This window comes from Botryllus schlosseri, chromosome 8 (genome assembly GCF_051294905.1).
Source record: "Botryllus schlosseri isolate E-star chromosome 8, Bs_hap1, whole genome shotgun sequence".
Classification (NCBI taxonomy): domain Eukaryota; kingdom Metazoa; phylum Chordata; class Ascidiacea; order Stolidobranchia; family Styelidae; genus Botryllus; species Botryllus schlosseri.
Window position 1 is genome coordinate 27336064 of NC_137243.1, and position 26351 is coordinate 27362414.

Here is a 26351-nt window from a genome sequence, read left to right on the forward strand (position 1 = left end):
CGCTTGTAGCCTACTTTATAGTCTACCGTTATAAACGGTCAATTGTCTGCTCATTGTGAATCATAAACGGTCAAATTAAACAAATAGGTAGACGTAGTGTCATGGTCAACGTACCGCAATATCCTAACTGAAGAAAGACTTCTTGGACATTGCATCATTCTTATATTAAGAAGAGCATGACGAAAAATTGTGATGCAGACAACATTGTCAGAATTAGGCAGCACATTGTGTCGCCAGCAGCGTACGCACAACTTGAGTGTTGTCAGCCAACAACTGCTGCTGTTGAACGTTCTTTCTCCATTCTTGGCAAGCTTCCTCGTAAGGACATGCACTTTCTACCCAAGAATGTAGGGAAGTATCTCTCGTTGTACTACAACAAGTTTTAATTATTTCTACTATAATACGTATTGTAACTACTGGAATTCTTCATTGGGCTGGATTCCGTTAAAATATTAGTTTTTTCATGTAAATATTTGCCTGTTTCTCAGCCAAAAACATTTTTTCAGGCCAAACTACTTCTTTAGGACAGCCAGTTCCAACCACAATTGAAGATAAGTGGTATAATTTTAACATTATGTGGGAAAACACCTAATTTGCATACGTTATGTCAAAATTCAGTTTGTTTAGGTCAAAAGAGTCAAAATTTTAATATTTTAGGTCATAATTTTCCTTTTTTTTGGTGAAAAAACACCTGGAATCCAAAATGGCCGACACATGTTTACCAGAACCTTCGATATTGATATGATTGCGAGACTCCGAAATTACGTTAAAAAATAGTCCTGCCTTGAAATTTGAGCCCTGCGGTACAAATGCGACCGTAAGAGAAAACACATCACCCAGTCAATAAATGCGAATTTGGAAACTTTGAAGTAGTCTAGTGATAATCTTTACCGGAGGTCACGAAATAACATCCTTCAACAAAGAAATGTGGACCCATCCGAAATTTCATTAGTAGACTAAACTGTGAGGCATTGGCAGTGTTGGGATGACTCGAGACAGACTCGAGTCACCGTTTTCATATGATTTGACTTGACTCGAGTCACGTTGCTAAAATGACTTGACTTGACTCGGCGTATCAGAAATGTGGATTGACTCGCGTCTCGGAGCAAAATTCACGAGTCAATTTCAAGTCATCAAGTAATCGGTGCCGATAAAAATCACTGTATCTTGCATATGCTCGGATTGTTCGCAAAACGCTGGTTCAATGATCGTGCGATTTACTGAGCTTCCATTGTTCTCTCACAAATAAATTGACCGCAAACGAAGTGATCGAAGCTTATAGCTTACGTTGTCGTAAACTAGTATAGTATAGTAAAGTAATTTAATAGCGAACTGTCTACTTCTGGTATGTTCTCTGTTCATACCTTAACTAAACCTCTTGTTTTATTGAAATTAGACTCGAATATATGGTTTATATAGTCCTCAGCCATTGGCGCAGGCTGGAATTGGATCATATCATTTTGTAAATGGTAATGTATTGCATCTTATCAATTCGTTTCTCAATTCTCTATTTTGACTGGTAACTATAAACTGAGGCTATGCAATTACTTACGTAGTTTAGCAGTTCTACGCATATGTGACCGATACAGCGCCTTTTTGTGTGTATCTCTATATTCGTTCATCAGTTCAAAGTCAATGACCAGTTGACTACTCAATCTGTATGTCAGAAAGCTAGCAAAATGCAATGACGTAATCATGCCTCCTCGTACTTCAACAAGGCAACTTGACTTGAATTATGACTTGACTTCTGACTTGACTTGACTCGACTTGACTCGAGTCAAAATGTGCAATGACTCGAAATGACTCGTGACTCGAAGGTAGTGACTTGATCCCAACACTGGGCATTGGTGCCCTCAATTTTCGAAGGCAATTTCAGCTCCGGCAGGAAATCTGATCACGTTTATGCTATATATATGGAAGCGTTAATATTATTGACTAAATTTATTCATAAACTTTAAAAAAAATCGTGCATACTGATTTTTGACAGCAGTTTAGTGATTGGCGCGAGGTATGCGAACAAACATAAATGGATATTCTTCAGTCAAAAGGTGTTTGAGTGGGAGAAATAACCCTTTTCAATCATCGGGTTGATTTCTGCCATGGGTAATTTTAGCCCAAATTTCGGCCTAAAGGGTCCACGAGATGAAAAAGTTGGGGATTACTGGTATAAACTGAGATATAGATAAATAAAACCTCTAAAGGATTTAAAAGTCCTTGACCGATTGGAAATCGTGGCCAGGTGTCCCCCGCTGTTAACAGGGATAATACCAATATCCCGGTGACGAGCGGTGAAGTTCATAGTTGGTGAGGCATTGACCCCTTTAGAGTTGGATATACAGTGATAAATCCATAACGGTGGATCATACAATCACTTGTTTGGTATTTCATATCTCATTGGCATTCTTCGCACGTAAAAGCATATCTGCATGTGAAGTGAGGTATGGATGAAAAATACATAACAGCAGAGGAATGTATTTTCTGTTTGCCATCGCAACTACACAATCCATTATTAGCCAACAATCAGTGAGCCAGATTGATCGGTGCCTTACCTAGTTATTGCTCCATTGCGCTGTCATTAGTAATATTTTCGGAATCAGTGTGAGAATAGCGTTCGACTAATACCAGTTAATATAAATTCCAAGCCGTTCATGAGGAATGCCGCTATCACAGGTGAGGGTTGGCTCAACCGGGTCTCGCCTTTCCTTTTGGGCTATATTTGTGAACAATATTATACAAATTCCGTAATTTTGGTATCAATAAATACAATATTTGTCCTCGATTAACAACGATTTCAATTACTAATGATAACTGGAACATTTCACAATTTTCCTTTACTCATGCTGACAACAGGCACTGCTTCACTTACCTCCTCTGAACGTAAGCCGCTGCAATATCCCAACCCATGCTATCACGACGTGACAATTACCAGCCCACTTTACCGTGATAGAGGTAATTGGTTCAATATCGTCATACGTGCATATTAAAGCAGTTAGAACGCTTTCACGTCGCATGCCTTATTTTAAATTTTGAGACAATTCTGTTCACTAATTTAAAGTTTCACACCTTAGAATCTGTGACTGCAGACTGTTTCGAAATCTCTGATCTGCACTCTCAAATCACAACAAGAAAAAATCTTTATGACTTTGCTAAGCATGTTGCGGTCTCTTCATTACATAATAACGCAAGTTAAGTCAATAAACGGGGAATGGGAAGACTGATACAAATAGGCCTACGTGTTAATAATTAAAAACGATAAAATATGAATGGGATCGCTGCACTATAGATCGATCTATACCGACTCGCCTAGAGTCGAGAGTGTAATGGGTATAAACCAGAGATTAGTTTCAAATTCAAATCCTGTGTCCAATTTTTCCTGAAGTACCAAACCCCAAATTATAATTTACTCTCATTTCGTAAGTCGAAAGTACAGCTCCGATAAGGGCTGAAATTTGTTCAAAAGTAACATGAAAATTGAAAGTATCAGAAATGTTATATCCAATCCAAAGAGTAGGGCAGTTCTTTGATATGCTGCGGCAATGAATGCCAAATGATATGTCCTGAGTAGTAAATGGATATCTTGGCTTTGTTATTATTGGGTGGCGGTAAGTAGACATTTGCACGGTTCGAATAAACGATTCTGGAGAGCAGTTTTCCCCACCCATAACTACACCAGATGGGGTGTAGGCTAACGTTGAAAATACCCCACTGAACTAACCAGAGGTGGTCAGTAACGGAGTACTTCTACTTTTTAGAATTACTCAAGTAGTTTTCCTTTACCTCTGATACTTACTCAAGTAGATCTGATTTTCTCCACTTCTACTTCTACTTCGTAATATTTTGCGTTCTACTTACATACTTTTCTCTGTTTTCAGTTTGTCAAGTAGAAGTAGTTTAATCCCCCAGTACGAAAGATAGCCTGAGGAATTTCGGGGCTGTTTTCACGGAGTACCAACATTTCATATTCATAAAACTCAAGTAAAGCCCAGAAATTGTGTTGCGCTTCGCGCACAGTAGGTATGGAGTGACAAATATGTTTTCACGAAAGTATAAGTGAATATAATTTAAGTACCGGATTGCTTGGTTCCGCTCACACCGCATTGTCGCCCGTAACAAATATTTCATCACAGTAAATATGGCCCACCATAGCGTTTGAAACAGGGTTGTAATAACTCGAGTCACGATTTTCTGATGACTCGACTTGACTCGAGTCATTTTTTCAAAATGCTGAAATGACTCGACTCGACTCGAGTTAATCTGTACATTGACTCGGTTGGACTCGAGTCATTGCTCATAACCCGAACCAAGTCATATGACTCGGGATTCAGACGGCCAAGACCGACATTTCTTTGCAATTTCGAAGAATATTAAAGTAACCGCCCTATTGGGATTTCGTATATTGGTACTGTTACTTGAAATTGCGACCGTAAACTTGGACTCGGACTCGATTCATAATACCATGATTCGGACTCGACCCTCTGCTCGGTGACTTGGACTCGGACTTGACTCGGTGGTCAATTGAAAATTACTCGACTTGGCTCGAGTCAAACTATAAATGTGAAATTGACTTGTGACTCGGAGCCTTGTGACTTGATTGCAACCCTGGTTTGAAACTACCGTCTTGCAATCCAGCAATTACCTATAATATCGTAATCTAGAAGCCCATTATGTGTCTTGCTAATCTGGAAAATCCACCCAATTTTGAACGTTACACGTGTTTTAGCAGATCACCTTTGAAGCTTTATAGACAAAAGACATGGAATATATTTTCCGCTTCTTAGAAGTGGTATTTGTATTTCACTTTCAATAGCGAGTATCATACTTTGAGTTCTAATCACTTTCAGTTCTTTTGTCTGCAGAACATACATGTTGTAGCATAAAAGAGACTGTAGTAATGCCTATATTTTCCGAAAATAAAGCTACACTAAATACGACTCTTACGATCCACAATATTCAGTGGCGGCTCGTGACAATATCGGGTGGTGGGGCAAGGGCTGCAAGCGACTTTTTATCAAGATGACGTCACAATGGCGTTTTCCAACGTAAACAAGTAACTTAATGATGGTACGGTAACATGAATTTCCCGGCAACAGTGATTTTAACGTATAATGTGCCACGAGAGGTCCGCTGGTGAGCTGTGACTTGAAGTGTGGTAACTGCGTAAACGGCGTACGGAACAAAGATTCAACACGGTTCATGTTCGCATTAGACCTGACTAATTATCTGCAGAAATGGAAATGACTATAACTCGAGAGATAACGTAAGCCTAATTGGAAAGGTCAACGAATTCGGACAGATACGCAATTGTTATCTCATAGATTGGGCCTGTCCTATTGAATCCAAAACATCATTGTAAAGGACTAAGAATAGCAGCCTCGGAAATTTGGTCTCGGTACAGCATAAGAGATTTTGGCCTTGAAACTGGAGACTGTAACACGACACATACGTTTTTATTACTGTCTTATAGGTCTGCTGCGAAATCGCCTTTGAAAAATATATTACCGAATAAATACGTGGATGAAAGCCCTAAACTTGGTACACTGTTACATGACATTATCGAGAAGTGGCCTCATGGCCCTTTTCGGTATGGTATACTGTCAAAATTAATGCGAACAGACCAACACCGAATTTTGCGTAAAATTTACTGAGGAATAGGCTGATCAAGTGACGGGGGGGTTGTACGCAAATGGCTCGAAGGCCACAATTTCACGGTGAAATTGACATTGGAGAATATACGATCAAAGTAAATATTTGAATGCAAACTGAGAATGATATCATCATCTCACTTAACGTTACCGCAGATACACCGACTTTTGCGTGAAATCCGCAATGTGTTGTAGGCTAAAGTGTCAGATCGGAGCACATCTTTACCATACTCGACCTTGATAACGAAATTACTGCCCTAATCATTGAGTGTCAACCTTGAGACTTGGCACAGCGTTCGATACTAAAATCAAGACATACCGTGCAAAAGCTTATGACGGATCTAGGTAAGGAGCATCGTTAAAATCAATAGAGACCAATACCAGCTTTGCGTATAATCTGTTAGCGATAAATGACGAGTCGGCTCTCACTCGAATTAGGAAACGAAATTACCACTAACACAGTTCAGTGACAAACTTAAAACTTGGTACAGCGTTCGATACTAACATTAAGACTTACCGTGCCAAATGTCATAACCGATCTCAGTATTGAACACCGTCAAAACCAATGGATACCAATACCGGCTTTTGAGTAAAATCTGTTTGCGATACATGACGGATCAGCACACACTCAACTTCGGAAACGGAATTACTACCCTAAACTTTAAGTAGAAACCCTGAAACTTGAGGCAGTGTTAAATACCACCATCACGACATGACATAACAAGTTTCAAGAGTTTTCATGGTGTGAAAGCCCATTAAAATCGACCTATACCAGCAAAGGTCGACTAAACGCATATGACGGTAACGAGTTCAGCTATAGATACGATTGTTACATCACACCTTAAGGGCACAGAGCTATCGTTCCCCGGTTGCTCGGTAATTTTATGAATAGGAGAGAGTAAATCACCGTTTCTTTATTGTGCGCGGTTTTGAGAGAATAGACAGTGAAAGCTTGTTATGAGCGCTACCGGGGCAAGCCCCGGCTAGGCATTCGCAAAGCGAAAACACAGAAGAGAATTCGATTTTCGCATAGACTTCGCTATATATGGGCATTTACAAGCGACAGGACAAGAAGTATACGATTTTCGCTGTGATTTCGGTTTATATAGATAGGTGTGCGTCTATAAATGGTAAAGAATTGTTATTGAACAGAATTTTAGGTGGGGCAATGCCCCAGTTGCCCTATAGGACGAGCCGCCACTGACAATATTTGTTATTAACGTCAACTAATTGCGCAAAGTGATAGAATCGTATCCCACACAACTTCTACGCATCGAGGCTTTATTATTATTATTAATTTTGTAAATTGGACATTGTGGCGCTTGTCACCTTATCGGTCTGGTGCGCCACGACAGAAATGTCGTATTACATGTCGCAAATCGTGTACCTAAAAAAAATTTGCTCAAATCAAAGCATTGCTGGCTAGGACGAACTCAACGAGAGGCGAGAGAAGTTCTGGCCGTACGAGAAGGTTATATGTGGTGAACTCAACTTTCAAGCTCAAGCAGAAATCAATCAAATATGCTCGGTGCCAATCGTATTTTGGGCATGCGAGGAGGAAGTGATCCACATTCTCGGGTACGAGGCATAAGTCACACAAAGGCGTGTCGATGCAGCCTATTTCAAATAAATGCCCTTTTAGGCGACAATGGCCGGATCGGAGACGAAATATTATCGTTTCATAAAAACGCGATCTGTGCATCGAGGGAAACTTTGTTTGTACCGTTTGGTGGAAACGTTTGTAGTGGTTTCCCGTCTCTGTTGAACGGTACTCGGTCTGCCACTCAGTCCGGACGTATTTGCGTACTTCGTTCTTGACATCTCTATAGGTGATTTCAGGTATTCCCTGACTGTCAAATGTAAAATAGGCGGTGGAACGTGCAAGTTCACCTGCAACCTCATTACCGGGAATGCCACTATGTCCTGGAACCCAGGAGAAGGCAACGTCGATGCCCATCCCTACCAACTGCAGGAAGAGAGGGAAAATCGCATTGAACGTTCTGCTCGGTGTGCGGTTCGGGGTGGCGATTGTGTTCAGAACACTAAGACAATCTGTCAGAATAACATATTTATCGGTTCGACTGCCATGATTGATTATCCACGATAGGGCATTAGCGGTAGCTAGCATCTCTACTTGGAAAACGGAAAATGAACTCGGGCAGATCTGGCTAAGTCGGACTCACCGTGACGGTATGTAAATCGCGAAAGCCGTTGCTGTAGCCGTCTTAGAACCGTCTGTATAGATCTCGACGGCTTGGTCGTGGCACTCGAAAAGGTAATCTCTAAAACACGAGTTCACCGAGATCTGTGAGTTCCCCTTTCGTATTAATGAGGCTTTATATTAAGGGGTAGAGCGCCTGCCATGATATTCTACAAAACGGGGTCTTCTATACTAAACAATGGGTTAGTATCGCATTTCCATATCAATACTATAATGTGCATCCCATGATGCGAAAGAATGCTTTTTCTGTCGAAAATTGATACCTCCTGGGATGCATCAATACGAATCAAGCTCTTTGCACCATCCGCATAGCTCAATTTGCAGATTTTGACAGTCCATGCAAACGGTTTAGGACTGTTTTTAAAACTACTTACTTACTTGAGTAGATTTAAAGTCAGTCAATTCTACTCCTAGTGCAAGTAGTTTTAGGTGGCTTGTTGAAGAAGTCAGACATGGGGTAATCGCGATTAGTAATCGTAATCGATTACGACGATTACAGCATTTTCAAGTAATCGTAATCGCAATCGATTACATTCGAAAAAATCCCGAAGTAATCGTAATCGTAATCGACTACTTCCCATATTTAATCGATTTCTTTGTGAAAGACCGATTACTTTTTATTTGTACAAGGACTGTGACATAAACTGAACACTCCGGAACAAGGAAGAAATATTATACCAGTTATTGAGAGCACAAACGTCTGATTTTCAAATGCTACTGCTCATTATTACGTCAGAGGTAGCCTATTAGCTTTGCTCGTCTTTGCGTAGGAAGTGTCCAGGTGTCCACACATAGTAAATAGATATTCGATGTACATTAGTGTGATTGTAAGAAAACCCACCGTGCTGTATATCGGTTTATCAGTACATTTCAGACGCCACTACCTCGTATCAGGATAATTAATCATAATCACCTCTCTGCCTAAGTTAAAATAGCAACTTTTGTATTGATGTTTGGTTATGCTTAGTTAAACTATAGAATGTAATGGTTCTAATTCTATAGTTAAATGCAGTTTCGCCGTTGCTGCTTGGCGAGCAGTAGGCCTATATGGTACGAACGTACAGCAGACAAAGGTTTAAAATTTTGTATTCGTCAAATAAAACATTACGGTTTCCACAACGAAGCATTAAAATCAACAGCTGCTGATATATATCATAACTGGGCCGTTGTTTTGCCGTTTCTCGTAATGGCAGCTTGCATTACAATATCTGCATTAAGTTGAAGGCAGGATTTCATGTTCACTTTCTGTTATTCTCATATTATTCTACTCAAAACGGGCGCCAATCGCTATTTCACAATTCTTTACTGAACATTTGAACCTGCCGCCATAGCCTTCGGCCTATATACCATGTTAGCGTGGGTTATAGCTAGAATCAGGATCAAAAGAGCAAAAGCGTCCCCCAATCAAACTTTGGTCTTTGGCCCCCATAGAGTAGTCAATTTTGAAGTTGAAGATTTAATTTCGTCAATAATATCGGTAATTGCATTATATTGGATTTGTAATCCAATCTCAGCGCCCGATGGTCAGATTTACCCGAAGAGCGGGGGGGGGGGGGGGGGCGTAATTCATAATTATGACATCTGGTATCTTGCAATAATTAATTTATTGAATGTTGTTAATTCGAGACCCCCGGTCTGTTATATAGCCAAAAGATATATATTGTAGTGGCACAAATAGCAGACTAAAAGTTTTCTTGGTTGAGACGCACACACAAACTGTCATGTCTAATGTTCTGTGGGTGCCCGGATGGCATTTGCATCGTGGGATCAGATTAGAAGGAATGGACTGTTAGTCACGCCCACCCAGCGCGGCTATTACCAATGGACGCATACCCTAAGTTTTGGCCAATGTCTTTCTTTAATAGCACACTTCGTGGAGTCTCATGTTGGCCGAAACTGCATATGTCTTTTGATGTGTCGAGGAGCGGTATCGACTGGCACCTAAATGCCTATTATTATGAATTATACATGCTTTATTTCTTGAGGGGGAGACGTATGCATTTCGAAATCAAGCTATCTAGAGACATTTAAATCGCAAAGCTCAAAGAGAAATTCCAAGTTAATGAAATCTCTCGCAAATACTCTATAATTTATGTTGGTTTACAAAATACTTTTGAGTCCCCTCCAACCACGCTCCCCACCTTATTGGGGAATTGGGGGTGCGGCAGTTATGGACCTGGCAAGAATGCAAATCATTGGGTGCGATAAACTGTCCTCTATAAAATGGGCAATGGGTACATTATGATGTAACAAGGAAATGTTCCATCTTTTTAAAGACAGGTGTTATATCATTGGGCCTTTCCAGCGCAATCCTGTATTGTCTTCCAATATGACTACTACGAAAATAAATGTAATCGTGAGTAATCGTGATTACTTTTCCAATGTAATCGTAATCGACTACTTCCCGATTTTGCTGTAATCGTAATCGTAATCGCATGATTCAGAAGTAATCGTAATCGCAATCGATTACATTCATGAAGTAATCACCCCATGTCTGGAAGAAGTATACTTCTACTCGCACTTGTGTAAATCTTTTCGTTTCTACGTCTACTTGAGTTAGCTTTCTTGACTACTTTGACTCCCTCTGGAACTAACCCGTATTGGGTGGGATCAAGTCACTACCTTCGAGTCACTAGTCATATCTTGTTTAATACAACATTTTGACTTGAGTCAAGTCAAGTCACTCGATTTCAAGTCAGGTAAAGTCAAGTGAAGTCGAATTTTTATAGTATGAGGCATGATTCAAATCATTGCATTTCGAAAGATTTGAGGCACAGATACAGTCACTTTGAATTCTAAATCAAGTGAGGAACATCAAGGTAATTATATATTCAATGGGACATTATATGTCTCCTTATACATCGATGACTGTAGTACAGTGTTGGGATGACTCGAGTCATGATTTGACTCGAGTCAGACTCGAGTCACCTTTTTCGTATGACTTGACTTGACTCGAGTCACTTTGCTAAAATGACTTTACTTGACTTGACTCGGGGTATCAGAAATGTGGATTGACTCGTGACTCGGAGTAAAATTCACGAGTCAATTTCAAATCATCAAGTAATCGATGTTGATAAAAATCACTGTATCTTGCATATGGTCGGATTGTTCGAGAAACGCCAGCGTAACCCATGAGAGTGAGCAATCATTCAATGATTGAATGATTTAATGAGCATCCATTGTTCTCTCACAAATAAATTGACAGCTAACGAGGTGATCGAAGCTTACAGCTTACGTTGTCGTAAACGAATATAGTAAAGTAATTCAACAGCAAAATGTCTATTTCTATTCTTACCTTAGTCAAACCTTTTGTTTCATTGATATTGAATTCGAATATAGTTTATAAAGTTCTAAACCATTGGTGCAGGCTCCAATTGTATCATATCAATTTGTAAGTAGGTAATGTATTGCATCTTATCAATTCGTTTCTCTATTCTGCTGCGGGAACTATAAACTGAGGCTATGCAATTACTTACGTAGTTGAACAGTTATACATATATGTGAGCGATACAGCGTGTATATTTAACTCTACAGTCGTTCATCGATTCAGAATCAATGACAACTCAATCTGTATTTCAGACAGCTAGCAAAATGCAATGACCTAATCATGCCCCACTTCGTAAAGGCAACTTGACTCGTGACTTGACTCGACTTGACTCGAGTCACCTCCGAAAATCGGGTGACTTGACTTGACTCGAGTCAGCTTTGAAAATCGATTAACTTGACTTGACTCGAGTCAAAATATGCAGTGACTCGAAATGACTCGTGACTCGAAGGTAGTGACTTGATCCCAACACTGCTGTAGTAACATGACTGGCAGCCTATCTAATACGAGACGTGTATGTTTTCAAACGACCATCTATATTCAGTGATGACCCAGCCGGCCAGCACCGAGGCACATGCCATGTTGACACATGCTATTAGTGGTGGCATAGAGCTACCACTAGAACATTCCACTTTGTCTCCCGTGTCTAGAACACCAAATTTTGTCAGTAGCGATATATCACATGCACAGTGCACACTTATGGTCACTGCACACCAGTGACCACTTGAGGCCATGGTAATGATTTAATATTGCAGTTTTTGCATTGCGAGTCGATTGTGTTTTTACATGCAGCACCTTGACGAAGAATTCCGTATTTGTAACTTTGATTGGAATAAAGAGTTGAAGAGTATCAGCAGAACGCAAGACGGCGGAACTTACGGCATATATTCGATATTTGCGTTCTTAGCGAGTGTTGTTGTTGTGTGTCGACTACAATGGTAATTTGCAACAGGCCGATATATTTCTTAGTTTTGGTTCCGAAACTGCCGACTTGTAAGCATATCCCACTTCTAGGCTTTTGTTAGACACCGCATACGCGGATGTGATGGCGAGAAGGAACCTGGATAAACTTCCAGCACTTCGGTAGGAATTCTGGAGTCGACCTCGGTCGGACTCGTACCCACAACCCATTGGTGATGTAGCTGTGAATGATACCACTACGTTGTCTCGCCTCTCGCCTCTTAGCGAGTGTGTGGGACTCTTATAAGAGATATCTGAATCTGGTAGAACTCCGAGGTATTCGGCATAATAATACTTTTTCCTAGAACAAAAGAGGGCAAATCCACAAAAAAGAGGACATTTAGGTGTCCTCCGAGGACACTTTCAATTTAGCGAAAAAAGGGGATAAATCCTCTGATAAGAGGACGTATGGTAACCCTAGTCAACGTTCTCTTGACCGTGGCCTCGGTGAGCAATTATCCCATTTACCCAGGATTGTAACCATATAAGTCACGAGGCTCCGAGTCACAAGTCAAATTGACTTGTATAGGTTTGACTCAAATTAAGTCATAGTCAGTTGAGCTCTAATACGTTCGTCGATAATATCTAGACGATATCACACTTTGAACGAAGAATCGGTATCAGCCCTTAGAGTCAAAACATATATCGGCAATTTTGGTAGTAGAGAGTCGGAGAACTATTAGCCTACTCTGAGGTTGCAAGACTGTGATCATTGAAGTGGAAGAGTGGCCAAAGTAGTCATCGTTGGTACTCGGAGTAGAAGTAGAAGTAAAGTCGTACATTTCTACACAAGTACAAGAATCGATTTCCGGGTAAGTGAAAATCAGGGTTTTAATGTCTCGAGTTGCGATTTTTTGGTGACTCGACTTGACTCGAGTCAATTTTTCAGATGCGTATTATGACTCGGCTCGAGTCAAGTTTTGTATTGACTCGACTTGTACTCGAGTCATGGTGCATGATTCGAACCAATTTCACATGACTAAAGATTAGGACGGTCAGGATAGACATTTCATTGTAACTTCGAAGAATAGTAAAGTCATCACAATGTAGGTATTTCTTCTATCAGTCATGCTACTTGTTGGAAATGAGCGTTAAGTTATGATGCATTATTTTCTGAATATCAACCGGGCAGATCGCACTCATCGATGAATACTCTAAAAATTCGACATCGGTCGGACTCTGGTTATAAGTCTCGTTTAAATTTGAACTATTATGTTAGGGTTACCATATTTTTACGAAGCAAATTCCGGACACTCTTCATCGCCCACTAGCGGATTTTCAAATGTGGTATGGAACATTGTCTTTGAATATGACGTCACACTAGCAAAACTTTGCCTATCGACCATATGTGGTCACGGGTCAGGGGCCGTTATAATGTTAGGTCGGTGCATTTATGCGGTTATGCGTTGTAACCGGGATGGAAACAACATTTTTTCATCCCCCTCCCGTCCACATGAACACTGATATCGAGCCCACCATAGCGTAATCGATGCAACTTCTGGGGCCTTACTATATATATCTAGTTATTATATGCATTTTGTCGTTAAGTTTTGTGAATGAAATCAATCTATAATATTGCTTCTTCAATGGATTATTAATAAAAAATGTTGATATTTTCTCCGCCCACATGATAACAGTTAGCTGTGGAGCTGGTGGAGGACGATGACTTCGAAAATACAGGGAACGGAATTATGCAACGTAACGTTATGTCATGTCACACGGTTAAGACTATTTATTAGCCTAAATGCAGATCCGCACCAGCAGATTGCACATCCGGTGGTTTTCAACCTTTCATTTCTAATTTGAAAATGTTTTGCGCCCAGCTCAGAATTTGATAAGCTGATTGCTGAAAAATGGTCAGGACCTTCACCTAGACTTATTCACGGCCTATTTTGGAAGCTGAGTACGTTCAACACCTTCGTGAAACCCAGAATAAAGACAAACCACCGCCAGGTATAGAGCCAATAGCATCTGAATGGCCTTAACCGACTGCAGTAATATACCGTTCTCCCATAATTGCGATTACAATTAGACTTATTTCAGTTATTGATTGTTATTTTTATTAATTTTTGATTGCATGCTTTTTTAGGGTGATGGTTCACGTATTACAATGAAAGATCGTGATACTAAATCGCGCGGAAGGCGAAAAATAGCAGTGGGATAAATCTGCCCAAAAATAATAACTTTTCTGTTGATTTACGAAAACATTTTGATCCTATTTCAAACCTTCAAAATTCCAGACATTTGGGCATATTTTAGAAATTCCTCCCGGACGCAGTTTTAGCAGTGAAATTCTGGACGTATAGCAACCCTATATTATGTGTCTGTTCGTGATATGGTGCCCGGCATGATTGACTGTTTGCCAATAGCACACAATTGAGCGTGAGACTGCATATCTAAATTTGGATTTGAGTAAACAATACTTTGGTTACTGGATCAGTAGCAAAATTTACTATCCGATTATCTGAACAATAGGCTATTGGCAAAACTTCGGTCATTTTATCGGTTGTGCATAGCAACGATCAACTGGTTGGTGGTTAGCAATCTAAACTCTCTTCTCCTGCTGCAAAGTTATCATCCTACATTCTAAATCAGTGATTCTCAACCGCGGCTCTTGAAGTCCCACAAAAATATAGTAAATAGTCATGGACATTTGAAGCGTGTTCTTATGTATAGCTCACGTCAATGTTATAATAACAGATATTAGTTATGTCTAAACCGCTCGAAAACTGGAATGAGAATCAAAGGCATGGACAAATACCCGTGATTTATGGATAGTTTCTGTAGAGAGCACATGCTCATTTAATTTTACTAGCATCAGAAAACGGCAAATAGTTAAGTAAAATCGTAATAAGTCCGATATTACTCCACTCGTATTACCATGCACATCATGTACATCATGCCAAATCATCAAGGACAAAACTAAACTACGTCCTTTACTTCCCATAACCTCCGGCAAACTCGTACATGTACAGTACATGTACATGTACGTACAGTCGTACATATATGTATGTATAAACAGTTATTTCATAACGGCATATATCTTAGGTTGTCCGGTGAGGAGATACATTTTGCAGTTTGATTTCCGAAATAGCATTGACATTGACATTGTTCAACATTCCTAATAAGAATGTTGCAGCAGTATCAGCCGACGGGATTGAACGGCAACTGAGCGTTCAAATCTCTGACAGTCGTCAAATATTTGATGAGAATCTTTTCAATCAATAAAGAGGCCCGTAACCGTGTTTGGATTGAGCTGTCCAATAACCAACAATGGCCCACACCATTGAAGTTGTTGACCTTCCTAAAATATCGCAGTTAAGACACATCGGATCTCATTCAGGGGTATATCGCAAGATATTTTAACAGTGCATCTTTAACCGTGCAAGATAATTACTGCATCGAAATATGGGCGTTTGAATCACGCAACCGGACTTGCACAAACTACCAATCTGGTTAGTTGGCGGTTACTAACTACAGTTTTTTTTAAGTAGTTTCAGTTCTAGTTCTAGTTGCGGATATTGAGAAGTGAGTAATTGTAGTTCTAGTTGTGCATAAAAATAGTTGCCGAACAACTATAAAAATACGTGTCCAAATTATTATTGTTCTGACGAGTGGGCATGGATTTATTCACAGTTATATGAATGCAATATCCACAGTCATTTAACCTTGTTACCGATATCCATTGTATTTCAACTAATTCATACCAGTTTCATTATAATATTCGATTCGACCGGGATAATAAAACATACACGTGTGGCAAGAATGGATTGTCCGGTGATTTCCACTAAGCTGGGTAAAGTCAAGGGAAAGGTGGTTGAACTATTGGATGGAGTCAAAGTTGATACGTTTAGAAGCATTCCATTTGCAAAGCCTCCAACTGGATCGAAAAGGTTCATGCCACCGGAACCGTAAGTTCTACGTAAAATGAATCGTGACTATACTTTTAATTGTTGGGACTCTTGAATTTCGGCTTTTAGATTAGAACATGATATACTGGTTAGTATTGATGGGTCAAAACGATTTTGTCACTTTATAGAATCACCGTTGCGGTTTGTTTGTTTGTGTATTTATTTGTATTTATAGTGTTTTTCGACATCAATGGTCTTCTACACCATGCTGATTTTCTTAATTTTGATTCCGTATCTGCCAAATTGTAGCTCGGCACACTTCTAGACTTTTTTAAAGCACCGCTTAAGAGGATCATATGAGACTATAGGGTCTCGTTGTATGTACTGATCGATATAGAGTACTATAGAGAAAGGCTTCAGTAAATTCCTCTGGAGAGCATTTCGGCTGGCATATGGATATTAGGATATTGCTGGTTTATAGATGCAAGGCTCTGGTTACGAGGCGTGCTTTGTAGTATATTTAGACCCTCCTCTCAGATGGTGGCCTTCAAAGACGAATTACTCCATCAGTTATGTGTGCGAGTACTGTAGATACTTTTAGAGCAGGGCTTCTTGACCTTAGATCCATGGATTGTTGGGGTCTAAGTACTAGTCTTAAAGCGGCCCGTAAAGGCTAATGGTGAAACTACAACTTTAAAACTGCATTGTCCGTATTTGTAAGATCTGTCCTTATTTTTGGCTTATATCATTATTTTGGCCTATCGTCAGTGCTCGCCAGCATATAGGTCATGTACGAATGGCATGAACAGTGGCGAGATAGCGCAGTGGTATATTCCGGCTGCAGCACCAAAGGGTTGCGGGTTCGAGTCCGACCGAGGTCGGCTTCAGGATTCCTATAACTAAGTGTTGGAGGTTTACCTAGGCTCCTCCTTGCCACCTCATCCGCGTAAGCGGTGTCTTATGAAAAGCCTAGAAGTGGGTCGTACTATAAGTCGGCAATTACGGAATCAAAATGAAAAATATCGGCCTGGTGTAAATGACCATAGTAGTCGACAAACACCATGTACCTCCAAAACCAAAATGATATGAACACTAATAATTTCACTCCAACTATATAGCATTCAGGTCGTGAAATGGGTCGGGAAAAAGTGATGAACTTTTATATTATAGGGTTACAATATTTTGGAAATCTAAAAAGAGGACACTTTTTCAAAAATTTGAGACTTGCAAAATCGGAGAAGAATTCTCAAAAATCGGTGAATTTCTCCCACTTTGTGATCGGTTGACTGAAAAAAAAGTTCAACTTTCACGCTCAGAGCCCAAAATACCGTTTCTTCCTCCACATTGCCGGGACTAAGAAAAAGGTCCACTTTTCGCCCAGCTGGAGCGTCAGTTCTGTGCTAGTATACGGCATATCACTCGCATTTTGCTCTAAGTATGACCTAAATTTTCAATAAAGAGGACAATATCTCAAAAAAGAGGACAAAAGGGCGTCCTCCGAGGACACTTACAAAAAAGTTAAAAAAGCGGACAAATCTTCTTAAAAGAGGACGTATGGTAACCCTATTATATTAGTCATCATCTACCCCAGTGGCTCTCAAACTGGGGGCGTGCCCATTATGGGGGCGTGAAAGCATCTAAAGGGAGGCGCGAAACCGCCTGAGGGAATGAGTATAATTTGTGCTGAAAATGCCAAGTCTTAAAAATGACAATAATCCTATCATTATATTTTGATATTAAATGTCATAATTGCGTCGTACCATCCACATACTGTTGCTTGATTTTGCCTGATTCCTGACCTTGTGCCAATCAGAAGATATCCCCGAATTAAGTGTGACTGGTAAACGCGTATAGCTCTGCCATTGTTTTTTTAGTTACATTGTGGTCAGGTACGTTTGAGCTAAGCTCAAGTGGGGTAATAGAAGGGATTGAGCACCAAAATCGCTAAAATATTTATGTGCTACGTGCCACCATTGCACATATTTATGTTTAACAAGATATTCAACTAGAATTTTCTGTGCTCGCCGCGATGCACTTCCTGCTCATGATTTTATTGCTTTATGTGCAATCAGGATTCCATATTTGAGAAGTGTCTCAACGGTCGCATAACACCTGCAATGCTACTGAACAACACGTTGGGATTGCAAACATTCTGATTGATCACTTTAATATCTTTGATATGACGCTAAAGGGGGGTGGGGCATGTTGAAAAAAATTTGAGAACCACACGCAATCACCGGAAATGATTTGAGGGTTCACGCAAAAAAGGTTATGGTCGCCTGTTTAGAGAAATACTTCGCCATGACTTTTAAAAAACAGTTTAATGATGGCATAATCGTGCTTTTGTAATTTAGGATCGAGCCATGGGTTGGGACCTTGGACGGTACCAAGATAGGAAAAGAGACCATAGGCATTAAAGCGTTCGATGCTCCAATGGAAAAAATATTACCGAGGCCGGACGACGGCGGCGCGCCAAAAGTGGAGGATGAGGATTGCCTCCATCTATCTGTCTACACCCCTGCAAACAGAGCAGGAAAGAAGTTAGCGGTGGGTTGCTGATTTCTGTGAGAATAGATTATATACGACAGTGGTTGAGACATGTACAAACTACCATTCCTGTTAGTTGACACTCACCCGACTACTGTTTTACTACTTTTAGTTCAAGTTATTTTGAAATGTGAGTAGTTCTGTAGTTCAGCATTTAATAACATTAGTTGCCAAGCAACTAGAAAACACGTGTAGTCGTTTGGTGTGAATCGTGATGCCGACATTCTGGTGTGTAATGTTCTTCCAGTCATTGCTATATCAGAGGCATCACAACTAACAGTGAAGAAGCCAAGGGGGTAGATGCTGGTTGTCGAAACAACTATTTCAAACTGTGGCCGATGTTCATGGGGAAAGCCGATCCGATTCCGGTACAGCAATAATTAATGAGTTGTTTCGGAATTTCATCAATTTTATTTTATTTAGTTAGTTCTAGTTCTAGTTACGAGTTTTGAAAAGTAAATAGTTCTAGGTCTAGTGCCTACTATTTAAAAACTGTGCAGTCTTAATTGCGCAGTTTGAAAATACAGATGTTTTCCCAAGTGTCCAGTCCTAAAAGATGGATCGCGGTCGTACCAGAGCCACGGATATCTGGCTCTAGATATCTCTGACAAGAACAACCCTAGGAAGTCGATATATTAATCCATTCAGAACACACCGTTTTAGGTAATCTGCTGCAAAAGCTAAACTGAAAAATAAAAATTAGTCAGTTATAGCCTATATAATTTTTAGGTCATGGTATGGTTGTACGGAGGAGGATTTCAAATGGGTTCGGAAAAGATCTATGATGGTTCAGTGCTTGCAGGAATGAACGACGTGGTGGTGGTCGTTCCAAACTACCGAGTTGGTATTCTTGGCTTCTTTTCGCTCGGAGCCGATTCCATCTGCTCGGGAAACGCAGGACTGCTAGACCAACAGGAAGCCTTTAGGTATCAGTTACCAGCCGTACCATTTTTACGAGCGAGTAAAATCACCGCAAAGTCTTGTTTTAAGTATAAATGTTATCATTAGTTTCTTTACTTGTCCTGACGACATGTTCGAACATGCCAAGTACGCAATGCCTCTACGCGTGTCCTTGTTTTATTGAATAAAATATTCATAGGTGGTCAAACAAGTAAACGTTGCTACCCAAGTAGAAGTAGAATAATACAGTAACTTTCTTACTCAATTATAAGCAGAATCGGCGAGTTCTTATAGACGTGTCAAACTAATTAATTGGACGTGGAGAAATACTCAAGTAAGAAGTTTGGAAAAGTAGATTTGGTTGATGGTTTGCATACTTTTGGCTGTTGATCGATCACTTTCCAGATTGCCAGATGCATTTTCGGGACTAACGTAAAATGACTGATGTACCACAAACACATTTAATCTTCGAAAATATATTCAGTTACCGTGATACAGTTAGGCTATTTCATGCGGTTCTTCCGACAATTTAACTCATAAAAGTAATGGAATCTTATCACGAAACTTTTATCATCCTTACAGTTTAAAAATTATGTAGTTTTACAAACAAAATGCTGGAGTAGAAGTATAGTCTAACAATATAACCCCTTTAGTAGGTATAGTGCAACACGAGCCCATACTGCCACAAAGTAGAACTATACCTCGTTACTGACCACATCCGCTTATACCCAGGTGGGTGCAAAATAATATCGAAGAATTTGGTGGCGATAGAAACAACGTTACCATATTCGGAGAAAGCGCGGGAGGATCGGGGGTTCAGTTGAACATTCTCTCGCCGACTGCCAGAGGACTTTTTCACAAAGGAATCAGTCACAGCGGGCAGCACGAAATCATCGGTAGGTCATGTTTTACAGCTATAGTGTAAACCAGTGGGTATCCACCGGTATTACCTGAGCCAGTCTAATGGGTTTTCTGGAGGCCAACACACACGATCAACTCAGACATATGATTTATGGCCCGTCTTGACCATCATTAGCTGAGGGCAATCAGGCGTGATCGGTTCCAGAATTGTGACTGTTGCTGTGGCACGTTGTATAGGCATTGTGTACGGTAGCGTACGCAGGGAAGGTTGGGGTTCAAAATCGTAACCACGTGCTTCTGAAATGCCGATTCGATCTTCAATATTTATAAGCTTATTTGCAAGATATTGGTATCAAGCTGATGCGTTTCGACCGAACAATACGGTAACACTTTCTAAGATGAAGCCCTTCGTTTCCGAACTGTCTTCGTTTTGTGAGGAATCCATATTTAATGGTTTCGTTCTTTTAACACCCTATTGCTACAAGTTTAATTTGTACACCAGCAATATATATAGTAATGTGTTAGATGTGTAGCGAGATGTGTAATGTGATTCATTTATGTTTTTATGAATGATGAATTTTTTGAAGGGCTGCCACTACAAAGGCTCATGCATAGCCCATCGCTTGAGAGCCCCTGATTTACAGCGAGCTGTTCCGCAAATTGAGTTCGTAACGAATAAAATGAAATTCCAGGTCATTTCCATACTCCCGAATTCGTGAAGAAAGCAAGCACTGCAGTATTCAAGCATTTGAATATCGATACGGGTAACATTCAAAACGCGTTTGCAATGCTGCAGAACGTTCCAGCTGAAAAGCTAATCGAATTGTCTATGACACTGCTCTCGGTAGAAACCTTGTGTTCTCGAATTCAGCCTTTCATCTTAATATCAGTCCACTTATGATTTCGTAACAGGAAAATATATTTTTCTATCCCTGCGTGGATGGAAAAGTATTACCTCGAAGTCCCGCCGAGCTACTGAAAGATAAGAGATTCCCGAAAATACCGTACATCATCGGATGTAACAGTACCGAGGGGAATGGAATCATGTCAATGCTTACCCCACCCGAAGGAAGCTTCGTAAAAGGCTTCACGGAAGAGCAAGCCAAGGGATCCCTTCTCATGGCCGTTATCCTGCCAGTAAGCCAGATTTAGGCCAAAGTAGGCCTATACGTTTTTCGCAGGGCTAAAATGCACGAACACTTGTAAAACCTACTAATCTAGGTAGTTTACGGCCAACAAAATACAAGCTGTTTGAGTAGTTGTATTTCTGGTGAAGGATTTTGAAGACTGACTAGTTCTGGTTCTAGTTCTGGTTGCGCATTTAAACGAATTACTTGCCAAACAAATAGAAAAAAAACGTGTCATCGTTTGGCGTGAATCGTGATACCGATATTATTACGGTTGCAATTAAAACAAATGGTTGTTCAATACACTTTGGTTAAAACATGTTTTAAACATTTTTTTAAACAAATGCCTTTTCAAAAAAACAAAATCATGTTTTTTTTGAAGTTGTAAAAGCATGCCATGATTGTGTAAATACTTTCCAAAAAACATTTTGTATCAGCCTACGGAGAATTACCACCCGATATAGCCGATGTATGCGGTTTGGGAAGGTTGGAGCCCCCAAAATAGTCGGTGCAACCGCTACAGTACGTAGATATTTCGTCAAAGTAGCTCTATTTACCCTATATTTTCAATTGTCCATGTCTATATCCACTATGACGTCACAATTAAATGTTCGTGACGTCATGACTTAAAAAAAACATTTTTTAAACATGTTTGTTTTAAATTAATTTTTGTTTTAAATACAACCCTAGATATTATGTTGTGTGATGTTCTTGCAGTCATTGCAAGCTCCGAGTCACCACAACTCATTGTGCGATAGCCAGGGTTGTTTCAAGCTCATTTCAAACTAGAAACTCGTTACTGTTGAAATTACAATTCTATCTCCAATATTTAAGCTCATTTGTAATTCAGAAATTAATGCGATCATTTATTAGTTAGTTGAGTTTTACTACTAGTGATAGTCACACTCGAGTACAAATTTACGTTGTTACTTCTACTTCTACATGAGTCGCAATGCTGATAACCTTAACATCTTGCAGAATTTAAATGATGCCGGTTACGAGCTGTTGAAAAAGAGGTATCTTCGGGAAGAAGACGGAGAAACGAAGTTCAGCCAATTTCTCGGTCGGCTTTCCGGAGACGCAATGTTCGTGACGCCTGCGATCGCAAGCTCTATTGCGCATAGCGGTGTGTAAACGCCTGAAGTGTTCAAGCATGTGTTTTGTTGCTCTATAAATCAGGATGGTAACCAAGTCAAAAGGTTTCGGGTCACAGGTCAATCTTACGTCTGTGGCTTTGACTCATGACACCAAGTCAAGTCCGTGTCCAAGTCAGAGATCATAGGGTCGACTCCGAGTTAAAGTGTTGAGACTTGAGTCCAAGTCATACCGATTATTACTGTTCAGACCCGTGTTCTTCTTCACACTCTCAACATGTTTATTTAAACACGTATAGGGAAGTTTCCAGTCCTATTGTTCAAGTGCTAAAACAATGAAATGCCGGTCTTGGCCGTCTGATACATCGTACCAATGTGCACATTAAATATGGTTACTGTACGTCCTCTTTTTTCATAAAATAGAAAGTGTCCTCGGAGGACGCCTCAATGTCTTATTTTCTGGCAATTTGTCATCATATTTTAGAAAAAGTTTACAATGCCATGAAAAAGTTGACTTCTAGGCAGAATTGGTAAGCAAAATTGTAGAAAAGTGGGTAATGCTGGAGTCGATCAATAAAGTATTGTAAAAAAGTGATGGCCTTTTTGACAAATGCCCTCTTTTTCGGATCTCAAAATATGGTAACCCTACACTAAATATTTAGTAGATCAATAGCAATCTATCAGTCAATTTATTATTCACTGAGGGCAGCAATACAAAGCCCTATACAAATTTAATCGGTCGCCTATCGTTGGGGTCAAATAGAGTTCTATATACATTTTGCCCGAACTGGAGAGGTTTTTGAGATCATACTAAAAAGTTGTAATGACAACCTGATTTGATCCTGAAAATAGTACAAGCTATACATCGTTTATAAGTCAACTGTTCATTAGGCACGATTTAAGCCCTAAATATTTTCAAAAGTGAAGCCTGAACCCGAAAACCCCATCTGGCGTCGACCATTAGACATCCGAGAAATGTCTATCTAAATATATGACTTGAAACACGTCATGTAGATAACCTTGAGTTATATGACTTTATAGTGACTGGAGTGATTACAACACTGCTAAAAACCATTCTTTTTCAGACGCCGGATCCGAAGTGTATTGCTACTTGGGCCGTTTCCAACTGAAGATGCATCACGACGATGCCTTTGGCGACGCACTTAACAAACCTGATTGGTGCGAGTGCGATCATGGTGACGATATACTGATGACGTTTGGATATCCCTTTACGCCTGTCAAGTTGACTTTGAGCTCAAAATTCACGGAAGAAGAAAAACAACTGAGCAAGGAGTTCATGACTTACCTGACCAACTTCGCCAAAACCGGGTAGGTTGTATATCTCATATAGGCTACTGAAGCTATAACCATGCATGTTTCGGCAGGACATGGGTAAAAGGAACGAGCAAATAGATCCACTGATACAAATGGATCGATTTAGTCATCAACGGGTGGATCCAAATTAAACTACAATTAGATATATAGGTTCACAGTTTTCCAAATTAGATGAGAATTATAATTACGGAATACGCGAAAACTTCGAAATTGAATCAAGTCCATTTCAAATCTACTCGTTATCATACCAGTCTGTACTGCAATCTTGGCTCGTTTGGCACTATACGGTTCTCCTATAGCAGGGGTTCTCAACCTGGGGGGCGCGCCCCCCTTGGGGGGCGTGAAACGTCTGAAGGGGGGGCGCGAAGAAGCGGCCACCTGAAAAAAATGTTCGCCATCCACGCGATTTACCTCCACTGCACACGTGTTTCTCTCTATATAGACCCAATTTCATATTTTTTATTCTCTCATCAACTTTCATAACCATCCATACCACGAAACAATCTGTTCGGTTGCTAGCATCCCAGTTGGATTTTGTGATATGACGATAAGGGGGGCGCGAACTTTTTCACCATCAAAAAGGGGGGCGTGTCTAAAAAAAGTTGAGAACCACTCTCCTATAGCATGTCCAGGAAAATCAGAAATGAGATTAGAATTAAAAATGAGAGTATAGAAACCTTTCAAAAATTAGATTAGAATTACACTAATGAGACATTTTTCAAATTTAATTACATTTACATACTTAGACAATTAGAATTATCTCATTATACATCGATCGCCTCATACATCCTTTGAACGTAGGCATAGCAATTCGTATTGCCGACCCACATACTAATTCAACACATATACTGTTTTTCAGGAACCCGAATGAGGGAAATAAGGTAGTGATTCCGTGGCCGAAATATGCGGACGGAAGAGTGCATTTGGTCGTCAACTCACAGATGTCGATCACAAATAATTTTGGGATCGATGAGATGAAATTCTGGACGACGCAAATGGCTGCACACACATAATAATGTTATACCGTAGTTCTCACTATATATAGTAGAATATATAATGGCGACTACATATGAAACATATTATGGGTTCGCTTTTAAGTTTAGGTTAATTAAACATGTTCAATCCGTATTGGTTTCTAACATATGGTCAATTTGGGTTGCATTCATATTGAGTAGTATTATGGCCGCCGATTGTCTGCTTTTGAGTATTGTTAATGGACACAAAACAAATCATCTCAATCCGACAATAAAGTGTTCATGAAAAAACTGTCGCATTTTCGACATTCTGCATCTTAAGGAGGTTTTCTACTGGAACGACATAGCAGCAACAGCCATACTTTGGCTTACTTCCGTGAAATAGTGGATGCGCAAAATTATGATGTGCCCCGCCGTGTGTCTTTCCACTGGGCACTAAACTAGCAAGTCTATTTATGGGCATCAGGGGGTAACACTGGCCTTGTTACTGCTACATGAAGATCAGTGAGACAATTTTTCAATGTTAATGCACGTAATCATAACACTGGTCAACAGAAAATTCCCGGCTTTGACTTTGAAAACTGATTTAGAGTAATTTGGGATTGCTGATTTCAAATCTACAATTAATTTTGTCCATCACGTCAAGATTTTGAGATATCACAAAGCTAGAAAAAATAGATGTACAAAAATTAGTCTCTACTACAGAATTATCGCTCATTGCGCCTTATCTTGCAGTTAACGAGCAGCTAGGTGAATTCTATTAATGTAATTTTCACATGTAGGTTGACTAGAGCCATAATGTCATTGCGGAACTTTATAAATATCATAAGCAAATCAACATATTTTCTTTAGAATGATTTGTTTAGGACAAGGCTTTGGGAATGGCTCTTTCTATACTCCAGCAATAAGTCTGCCATCAGGTGCCTTTGTAGCGCACTTCCGTTATTTTATTTTCCTCGCAAAAACGCTCCTCCCGCTCCTCTGTATTAATATCAGATTGGTAAAAATTTCATCCAGGGCCGGACGAGCTCCGATTTTTTTCTTAACGAGGGAAGGTATATTAGATTCCTGATTACCCAACTACCTCTGCACCGATCGCTGCTCTTGAATATTGAAATCACTAACCTGTCTAGCTGTCATGTACGGATGTATAATTGCATAGCGCTACCACACTATTTTATATCTTGAATAAAATTCGAGCAAGAGAACAATCAACATATCACTATAGCCCACTACAATTTCTGAGAGTATCCAAATATGAATTGTCTATTTGTACAGTTCACTCACTCATCACACAATATTTATAACTCCCGCTATTCCGTGAATGATCTCTTATAATATACACTCTGCCCCAGTGACGTGCGGTTAGGTAGACAAGTGCCGAAGCCGTGCCCCACCTGTCGCCTGAATGAGTAAAGAAAATTGAGAAAGTAATGAGTAAAGAAAACCTTCAATGATTGATATTTACCGACGATAACCATAACAAACTTTGCTGAATTTTTCAGAATTCGTAG

At 39.9% G+C, this 26351-nt stretch overlaps 1 protein-coding gene across 1 annotated transcript; it reads left to right on the forward strand.

Annotated features, from left to right (window-relative positions):
* Nucleotides 1-15829: 15829 nt before the first annotated feature.
* On the forward strand, nucleotides 15830-25470 carry LOC145444054 (pyrethroid hydrolase Ces2e-like). Its single transcript, XM_080321960.1, has 9 exons — nucleotides 15830-16059; nucleotides 18354-18546; nucleotides 19276-19472; nucleotides 20179-20342; nucleotides 21000-21151; nucleotides 21220-21444; nucleotides 22413-22560; nucleotides 23614-23857; nucleotides 24723-25470. The coding sequence occupies exons 1-9, from the start codon at nucleotides 15914-15916 to the stop codon at nucleotides 24874-24876; spliced, it is 1623 nt and encodes a 540-aa protein (XP_080178086.1). The 5' UTR covers nucleotides 15830-15913; the 3' UTR covers nucleotides 24877-25470.
* The last annotated feature ends 881 nt before the right edge of the window (nucleotides 25471-26351 follow it).